Consider the following 10740-nt stretch of genomic DNA (forward strand, 5'->3'; position numbering starts at 1 on the left):
AACACAAGTGTCACAAAAAGATGGGAGCAGACAACTGTGCTGACCTAGCCTTTTTTCAGATTTTGAGCAAGTAGATTGAAGTGGCTGAAAAGTACAAAAGCACATAAATATGCATACAGCTGACAGCCGATACAAAGGATCTGAGTTTTGAAGTGCATTGTGTGCAGTCACTTATGGCCCTGAAGAAGGCCTTGGGTCGATGCTATGCCAGTGGCTGGAGCTGACCTGGCTTGGTTGAAGCGGGGGGAACTGCCTAGGGGCACAAGCTGAGTTAATGCATCAGGATGGCTGATTCTCTTTAGGGATGAAGGAAGACACTCTGCTGGTGTCAGCTGAACAAGACCTATTTGCAGCAGCTGAGAAAATCCTCTAGGAGTTACAGAGCCACTGAGCAAGAAGGTTGCACTTGGTGATCCATGTCTGAAATGAAGACAGAAGGTGGGGTGAAATAGTGACCCTCAGGAAGTGTGCTGTACCTTCCTTCTCTCATTACAGATGAGCAGATAAAATAGGTGAATAAAATCAGACACTATTACTGCCAACATTTATGTTGCTACTAGAACACAACTGTACAGCTACTAATTTTTGTGTTCATGTCTCTTCTTCCCAGCTACCTGTGTCACTATACAGAAAACTTGCTGGATCTCTTGAATTTGTGCACGATATGTGAGAAATGGAGTATGTTGCTAAATTGCTAAGTTGCTAAGCTTTACTGAAAGCCCTGAGAGCATTTATTTGTTCTGTCACTACTATTCCATGACAAATCATTTCATCTCCATGAAGTTTTTTCTGCAAGAACATCTGAGACTGAGGAAAGAAATGGGTCTTGCCCCAGCCCACGTGTATGTTGTGCCCTTGTGTTTTCAAGCTCTAATTAGACATGTGCATCACTGGGGGGAAAATGCTCTAGTGAAAATACTTGATGAATTTTCAAACTTTATTTTATGCTACCACTCTTTAAATAGAGAATATATATATATATGTATACCTGAAACCAAGCCAGCTAAAGTATACAAAAACAATATTAAACCAAAGGAGGTTGAAGGCCGAAGAAGAAGGGAATGATCAATTTCCTTAGCTTGTGATGTGACCTTCTGGACCCACCACCAGAAAGAGAGGCCAACTGGCAAAGGAAAGGAAAGCCCAGGAACAGAATACTGCCACAACGTGCCTCTTGGTCTAGAAGCTATTTGCTGGTCAGCAGGAGGTGCTCACTATCCCTCATGCTATTTGCTCTCACAGGCCATATGGAAAAATCTGCATTGCCAGACTTTTAGAAGACAAACAGTTTGTCTTTCAAAGGGTGACATGAGGATGACACATCCACTTCACCAGGTGATAAGGGAGGTACAAACTCCAAACACACAAAGCCACAACACTGTCCTTTCCTGCTTCCAGTCACAATCTAAACCACAATTATGAGGTAGATGGGGGAGATTTAATAGATGGCAATATAATTTCTGTAAGAGACATGCAAAGAAGCTAGTCTTCACTGTCACTTGCTTAATAAATCACCAACACCTGGGATATGTGATTTTATTATCATTCGGGTTTGAAATATTTCCTACTTAATAGTAAAATGTCTGGAGGTGGACTCTGTGCTGAATATACAAGCAGACCTTAACTTCTGACCAAAAGAAAAAGACACCAAAGGACATTTCTATGTGTAAGGACACACTAAAGATGCCTAACATCTTAAATTATTGTTCTTCTTTTTCAGGGGAAGAAACTCTACATGGTCCTATTTTTATCCAAGAGCCACTTGATATCACTTATTCCATGGGCTCAGCGAAACCAGAAATCCTACTGAACTGTACAGCTAAAGGATATCCACTCCCTTACTACAGGTGAAGTCAACTTTTGAAAAGTCCCATCTGGCTGTAAATCTTTTAACAGTTTTATTTAGTCACAGAAGGTCATGTGTACCTCAGCGTGTGGGAAGTGCTCATGGCAAGAGTGACTGTAGCCAGAAAGTGTGGTTCCACTTCTAGGTTTTGGGGCTGGGTTTGTTTCTTTTCCTCATTGATTCCCCACATCGAGAAACATTCAGCCAGCAGCCCAGGGGAAAATCTCTTGTCTCTAGTGTTTTAGAGTTACTGAGATGGGAGTACAGTACTAACTAGGACCCCAACTTTGTTACTTCCAGGAGAGAATGAGAATCTTTTGACAACCTGCAGGCCAGATGTAATAGGCGATGTAATGAGAAGAAGATCCTGCAGCTGAGGTTGCATATAGTACTGGTCACTTGCACATAAAACTGAAATAAGTTCACATTCATTGTTTTTATTTCAAAAATGAAATCTCTCCCCATACATTAAATTACGTAGGTATGGCATCACATCGTTTGAAGCCTGCTTGTTAGAAATCTGAGAAGAGGAAGAAAATAGTGAAAATTTAAAAGCTAGAGTATAGAAAATTTGAGGAATGAAGGAAAAATATTTTTGCTAGTCTATAGTTGAGAAAATTGACACAGTAGAAGAAAGCACATCACTGAAAATTGTCCCCATAGTATTTTAAAACCCACAAAATTACTTCTGAATCCACAGAAGAGCTGTGAAAAATGGAAAAATGGAGATGCTGTGCATCTATATTTGCTAAAACTTTCTGCACATCTGTAAATGCTAGGAAAGCAAAAGAGCAACATCCTTGCCCATTTCTAATTCTAAGATTTCATGTATATATTTATAGTGTTTATCTAAAGAAACAGCAAGGCACAACTCTGATAACTAGCTTACAACACTCTGCAGGCTCACTTAAAACCTTGGTACACAGGAATGTTTGCTTATTGAATACCTATGGAGTCATCTTTTAAAATGCAGCTTGTTGCACCAAGGATTTGGAAACCTGAGTCTAATAAGAGGAAAAGCTGTATATTTAGGAAAAAAAAAAAAAAAAAAAAAAAAAAAAAAAAGACTGTAGTGTTTTCTTCAAAAAAAGAAAGGTCTGGGAAAAGGAAAGTGGAAAAACAAGAAGTAATTCATTCAGGATATGAAAAAAAAAAATAAAAAAATGTCCTAACAAATACTTAGACATTTCTTCAGTAGCTTTTAATTGCTCACGCAATTCCTCTGTACAGTACCACTGCTAATTATGAACTTGGCTTTTGTGCTTCATGTATTAATATTTTTCCAAATATTCTGCCCATAGAGAAATGCTTTATCTTCTTTTCACAATGTAACTTCTATTTATATGAGTAGAAATCCTCATCCAAATCCCATCCCATTTATTCTCGCAGTTTTTAACACGAACATCCATGGTTTCATGTCATCCATCTGTTTCATAACCAGTTATATAGGCAGCTTCCTCAATGACCTGTAAAAGTTATTAATTCATGTATTTCACCCATGGACTCCACACTTCCACAAAGAGTAGTAACAGTAGACTTCATTAGGCATGAGAGCGATGAAATCTCCTCCCATCAGGCATTCCTATATTCCCTTCCACTTTCTTATGCTTTCTTACTGTCCATTAACTAGATTCACTTTTTCTTTGCCCTATAAGCACATCTTGCAACACCTCAGTTACTCTAGTAAGACCAGATCAACATCTGGGGATCTATCCTGACCCATCTAGGTTAATTAGAAGTTATCATATCATCACTGCTGGTGTTACAAGTTGGGAGTTTTTCACCATGACTTGAAAGGAACAGGAAGCCTTCAGCATATTTCTTTGATTTCAGTAGTCAGTTTTATCAGATAAGAATCGAGCCCATATATTTAAAGTTCCAACAATTTTAGATAAATCAAGCGCAGTATGAAATTTTAATAATATCCTTTGCTGAGTGATGGAAAAGAACTGCAAGAATTATAGCAATGCATTTCTTTGATTCATAACTACAGAACCGCTACAATAGGAATAAGGTTATACCCAAGCTAATTTGTTATTTAGCACCTTTTTGCATAAATAAATATGCTGATTAGAACCTTTAATTTAAAGAAAAATGCTTAGCATTTCCTGAATAATCTTATTTTTTATGTACTCCATTATATTGTTCTTAAAGACTAATTAAAGGTAGTAGTGACCTTTTGCAACTTGATTTCAAAATCCTATGCGTCTGGCAAGCACAATACAAGAACTGTATAGGATTGAAACAGGCATATTGATGAAGTGACAAAAAATGAGAGACTCTGATTTCCTCTGCTGGAAGTAACAGAGAACATAGATCTGATTACAATGGAAACAAAAATAAAGATAGAGAAATATCTCTAAAATCTGTGCATATGTTGGGAAATCTAGATAAATATCCTGTTAAATACCATCAAAATAATCTGCTTTCTCATCTTCTCTACAGTCAATTTTTTTTATATATAATATCAGGTACATTATTTCTACTCTTTCACTGTGTGATAGTGGTGGTAAATACAACTTTTCAAATTTGATTTATAAGCAATAAATTTTATTTATCTTCCTACATGCTATTCATGAGAATATCGCTGTTCCACATTTTCTTTCCATTAAGTCATTCTAAATCATTCAGTTTAATAGTTTCATGCAGCTAGCCTTCCTCCATACCGGGAAAAAAAAAATAGTTAAAAAAAAAAATGCTGGCACCTGGAGCTTGTCAAGCAAGTGTTTTCTGCAGTATTTTGACATTTCTTATTCAGTCTTATTTGGTCTCAGCTGTTAGTTCTAATTCATGGCATTTTTTTTCTGAACTTAGGTTCAGTATTCTGTGTAATCATGTAAGCTAACACTTTCATGCAAGTTTGAAATCAATGTTTTAGGTTTTTTCCCCCTCAAAATCTACAGAGAACAATCAATTCCACAAATGAAGAAATCCAGGGACAGCATAAGTGTTATTCATAATAGAACAATATTTTAATATTCCAGCATAACTTATAAAGATGAAGTAAAATAAGATAAAGAATATAAATTTAATCCAAATCAAAGTACCACTAAACATAACTGTAACAGTCAAATAAAAGTGAAGAGACCAGAGGCACAACATTTACAATAATTACTAATGTCATAAAATATGTTTATAAAAATTGTATACAGTTTTAGAGTCATTCCCCATAACTCCAAAAATACTTTTATCTTATTCATACCCTTGAAAAAAAAATATACCAAGAATGGTATACTTGTTCACTAAAATGCTGCCCCTTGACTCGTTGCAGATTCTGCTTCAAAAATGAAGTATAACTAAAAATCCCTCCAACCACTGTTGTCTTTTTTAGAGTCAATAGTTTTAAAACTTTCTATTATCTGCCAGGCCTCTATGCAAAGTCAAGACTCTTGAGACCCTCATACTCCAGGGATCTTGGTCATTGCTTTCTTATGGTAGAAACTCTCTTTAGTTGGAAAAGTGAAGGAAAACAACAAGCAGAGTCTTTTAAGCCCATGTAGAGGGATTTTCCTTTATTAAGTTATATTCTTGATGATACTTCTTAATTTCCAAAAACCCCGTCTGTGCTTGCCTCTCCCTTATTTGTACCTGAGAGAATTCTACTTGAAATGGTCAGGCTGGAAATGATCATTCCATTGTTCTTAAGGAGAGAATGAGCTATGCCTCCCAGGTGTCAATCAGACTTAGGTAAATATTTCTTCTTTTAAGTAGTGCTCCACTAAGCATTAAAATAATAATTTGAAGGATCTGAATTAACAATCCCCATAGAGATTACTCTATCAAAGAGGGATTTCCACCTCAATAAAAATTTGATTTAGATATCAGTTTTTATTATTTGCTCAAAACAACCATGCAGAATGATCAGATGAAATTTATGGGGTGGTTCAAACCACTCAAAGTTTTTGTTCATTTTATTTCATTTGTTTGTTTAATTTTGATGAAAGCAACTTTTCTCCCTTCCAGTGGCTTACATTTACTGGGATATTGTGAGAAAGGAAAAACTCCTCTCCTCTGTATCATACAAAAAGTAGTTCAAAATTAGGGAAGGAAGCAAGTAAGAACTTCCAGCTGTGATGACTTTGGTACAAAATCATGACACAGCCATGCACACTTCATCACACTTCCAGAATTTTACATGTAGAGCTGGTGAAAGCACTTCTCTTTCAGCAGGAAATTCTATTAGTCCTAAATGTATCTTTATTTAAAGGCAAGAAAAACAGATTAATGAAATATTGTATTTGAATATTTGCATGTTGTCCCAGTGGAATCTCTTACTAATTCCTTAATTTCTTCAACATGCCTACATTTTTTTTTTTTTATTTTTTTTTTTTAATGCTAAAACTGATGCATCTTGACATTTCATTTCCAAAATAGTCACATCTTCTGAAATAAAAGGCTTCCATTTTCTAAAGAGTTTCTATGGAACATTACTCTTTTCCAGATTCATTAATCATAGAAATGGGACTCACTTAATTATAGCTACTTGGCCATTCCATAACATTGTATAGTACCCTTAGAGATGTGATTACAAATTTCTTGGTTAATTATTCATTTCTCAGAAAACATAATCTTACGTCAAAAAAAAAGATTTTCTTTCCTACCGAAATGTCAGAGATCACAGATAACCAAATTTATTTAATTGAAACAAATTTCATACTCTGAAGTTCAGTATTAGCCCTGTGTTCACCTGTTTTTTTTGTAGTAAAACACTGGATTGCAAGTTAGATGTCTTGTGCCCATCAGTTTTTCCTACGAAGCAGCATTCCAGGCTGAGGACTCTCTTCAGCTCTGCTGCATTTACTTGAACACGTGTCAGTATGTAGGTTATTAGCTTCTGGATCACGGCCTAGAAGAAATTCTACTCAGAGAGAGCAAGGGAAGTTTAAACACCAGAGATATCTCTGGGCATACAGCTTGATAATCAATATATGTGAAATTAAGCATATTGACATTTCTCATACAAATCTTAAGAATATTTGTGTTCTACAAATATTTCTAATATCATCATTTTTATGAGTGTTGTGTGCTTTCGCCTTCTTTGAACATTTTTAGCTAGGTCAATATTTTTTCAGTTTGAAAACACAAAAGAAGTTCATTATATTATTTTTTTTTTTCCACAATTGCTTTATAAGATGTTACCCAAAAGACAGATTCCATAAATTGCAGATGCATTGTAAATACACATTACTCACATATTCATGTTCATTAACAAATTCTATTCCTCCTTTTCTGCTTGGAGACAGAGATGATTTGAATAGCAAATCACAATAGTATAAGTATTAGGATATCACCATATTTATTCTTACATAAGTGGAGCTGAAATGATTTGACTGCAGTGTTTGCTCGAAGTAAGTACCCAATAAGTCCAGTATCAAATATATAACATAATCCAGTGGCTTGGAAGAATGTTTTTATACCATTACATTCAAATATATAGGCAAAGTATAACAGAATAAATTGGCAGTGAAAATATTAAGAAGAGAGGACAAAAGAAAACAGACCTCCTATTGCTAGAGATCTTTAAATCTCAATAGGATTGTGGAGTTCCCATGTATAAACTTCCAAAGCTTTTAACGCAGTGAGGAATTTATTAGGAATATTTTATGACTGGTGTTCTATAGAAAAAGTTGGATTTTAAAGCAAAAAGAACAAGATAAACTACTCTATTAATTTATAAAACATATAGTTTGGGGTTTTGATGTTGTTTTTTGTTTTTGTTTTTGTTTTGTTTTGTTTTGTTTTTAATATTTAGACATTTTAATGTAATTTGAGAAGTGCCACAGGTACTGGGAACTATTGAATTCATCATCAGAATCAATGGTTGCATGAAGAATTTCAAGTACATATGTAGGCAATACATGCCTTAACATGTTAAATTTTTCTTTAAGGAGCTCTTCAGAGATTTCTTTGTTTTAGACAGCATACTGCAGAACACACAAAGTCATTAAATCATTGTCTATCACATGAATTCATTAATTCTATTCTTTTAGTGATGTAAACATATTAATTAGGAAAAAGCCCACACCAGGAGATGAACCCCTGATCTATATGCACAGTTTAATAATCATTGCACCGTGGTGATTAGAATGATTACGGGGATACTGTGAAGAATTCATTTGCAGCAACTAAGCCAACAACTTTGCATTTGTTTTGAAAAACAATTATAGAGCTTAATTGGGAGCCTTGTAATGATGACAGTAGTTATTTCAGTGATTGATTCTGAAATTAAAGAGAAATGGCAAACTAAATACCAGAATATCCTATATTAGAAAATTGAAAGGTCTAGATAGTATGCACTGTATGTAAGTTCAGAAATATGGCAAAATGCTGGCACTGACACAGACCACTGCTTCATAGAAAAGGCTCACTGAGGGGTGCTGGCTAAGATTTTTCTTATCTTGGGGAGAAAAAAAAAAAAAAAAAAAAAAAAAAAAAGTGAAAGAAACCAAAACAGCAAAAACCTAGACCAACAAAAGGAAAACACAACAAAGGAATAGAACTGAGGTGCACAAGAGTCAAAAATCAGCTGCAATGGGTAGGAAGAGTTTGTGATGTCTACTGCTGCTTCTAAATTTCTTAATGCATTCATGAAAGAGAAGGCAGAGATTGGCCGAACCAGATAAATTTTTTAATGTTACTAGAATTTGTTCACAGAATTCAATTGATTTCATATTTTAATCAGTCATTTTTCATCCTTGAAAACAAGCGCCCCCTTAAAAGGTCAGGATCTTTGTTTCCTCTGTACAAATTTGTCAAGATTTCCCATGGAACACAGAATTGCATTTCACAGCACTATTTGAAAATCTCCTTCTGAAAGAATAACTACCTGCACCGTCTTACCATGTAAGAGAAATGTCTCTGGATGTCAGAAGTAAAGCATTGTGCTGTATATCCAGGTCCAGTCTTCCAGGACTGTAGTTATGCTCTAGTTATGGTGCAAGTTTGCCTCAAGTTTTTATCTGTTCAAACTGGTCTGCTACACTTCCATCCCTGTCAGTAAGTTTATAGTTCATCTCTGCACATAAGAAGAAATACACTTTTTTTGAGACAATTCTCCTCTTTAGAGGACTCTTCTGTGGTCTTTGCATCCTGTGGAGGGGTCAGCATCATGCTCATGTAGGTCAACAGAAATTATGCAGGCTGAAGAGATGGTGGTGGTATGAAATTAGGAGAAAAAAAAAATACTTGGTTATGTAGTTTTAGGATTGCTAGCAATGTAAATTGTAGCATAAACATGCCCAAAGCTTGTAGATGTCAGTGACTGAGGTCCTTCATTTTTCCTTTGGGCCTCATGTGGGCAATGAAAATTCCATCCTTATGTGACTAATGGTAAAGCCAAAAAATTTTCCTAATCAAAACAGATAATTATTTTCTTTGAAAAATAAACTTTATTCTGACCTTTGTAAATAGCTGTGTAATGCTGCAGATACAATCTGTTTTCCACTTAACAGACTAACAGAGACAAATCGTGCTTTAAAAAAGCAGCATTTTCATCATTATACTATCAGGCTTAAACTTGCTGTACCAAAAATTCTTTCCCTGCTTTCTTCTGTCCTTTGAAGTATAATCCTTCCTGATTTATATTGCCACATCATTTCTGTAACTAAATTTCTGACATCATTTGCAAGGACTGTAAAACATATTTGGATATATATATTATAAAAAGTAAGGTAGCTTCAGTCAAGAAATATGCTGTAATCCCATTTGGATGGATAACTTAGTTTGTATGAATAAGTTATAATTACTTTTTCTAGACATTTGGTGAACACTAGTGACTAGCATAAAGGCAGTAAAGATTTTTCAAAGAACAGTTATTGATATCATCAAAATTGATATAAGAAGCAGTCTTGTGTGAAAAATGATATAATTTTGTGATATTTAACTACAATTTTATCGTTACAGGTATGTTACAGCACGCTATTTAAGATAAATATGAATAGGATCTGTAAATTATAAGCATAATTTGATTTTTTTCCCCTCAAAGGTGGAAGCAAAATGGCACAGATATTGATCTTACCATGAGTTATCACTACAGGTTGGTTGGAGGCAGCTTGGCAATCAATAACCCACATAAAAAACAGGATATGGGAACATACCAGTGTTTGGCCACAAATTCATTTGGAACAATTCTGAGCAGGAAGGCAAAGCTTCAATTTGCATGTAAGTTGGGAAGATCATATTTATTAGAGCATTATTTTCTGATTAATTCTGCAAATGAATAGTAATATACTGAATAATTAAAACACCATTGATGATTCTGTTCAAAAGGTTTGGCTCAGTTCAGCAGTTCTTTTTTTTTTTTTTTTTTTTTTTCCTTAAAAAAAAACATTCCTAGTAAATATTAATCAAATAACCAGACATCTGAAGATTGCTAGCCCTCAGGAACAAGAATAACTTTCAGAAAATTGAAAGGTAAAGGATGAGTGTAATTATTTTCACTTAATAAAGGTGTTTCTTCTTTTTAAACAGTGTTTTCTTTGTTGCATAGCAGGTAGTTACAGTTGTGGGGAGGAACATGTCAAAAAGTTAGTCTTTCCATTTTCTAAAACATAATGACATCCAGCAGAGTCATAAAAGTTTTCTACCCCCAATCACCACACCGACATTTTTTTACATTAATAGAGCAAGAAACAGTCTCTTTCCTTACAGAGTGCAAAATGATGCTTCCATTGCTCTGAAGTGTTTTGTATTTCAGGCCAATTGGATAAAGCCCATTTGCTGTCTTGAACCAGTTTAAAACTTATTTTAGGTTTGCTCTCCACTTCACTTCTTCACAACTTCAGAACCTTCTTCACAATATTTGTATATGGTGACTGAGTTGTGTGGATGCCCTGAGAAGAGAAAAGAGAAGAGGAGAGGAGAGGAGAGGAGAGGAGAGGAGAGGAGAGGAGAGG

General features: G+C 35.0%; 1 protein-coding gene across 3 annotated transcripts in view; it reads left to right on the forward strand.

Annotated features, from left to right (window-relative positions):
* The window catches only part of CNTN6 (contactin 6), a 140428-nt gene that overhangs the window by 53262 nt on the left and 76426 nt on the right, over positions 1-10740 (forward strand). The window contains exons 3-4 of one of the 3 annotated variants that reach the window (XM_035337525.1): positions 1721-1847; positions 9882-10006. In XM_035337525.1, the coding sequence (XP_035193416.1) occupies positions 1721-1847; positions 9882-10006 (252 nt within the window). Of the gene's footprint in view, positions 1-1720; positions 1848-9830; positions 10007-10740 lie in introns of those variants that run through there. The other 2 variants (XM_035337524.1, XM_035337527.1) reach the window with 2 other exon arrangements.

Source organism: Oxyura jamaicensis, chromosome 12 (genome assembly GCF_011077185.1).
Source record: "Oxyura jamaicensis isolate SHBP4307 breed ruddy duck chromosome 12, BPBGC_Ojam_1.0, whole genome shotgun sequence".
Lineage (NCBI taxonomy): Eukaryota > Metazoa > Chordata > Aves > Anseriformes > Anatidae > Oxyura > Oxyura jamaicensis.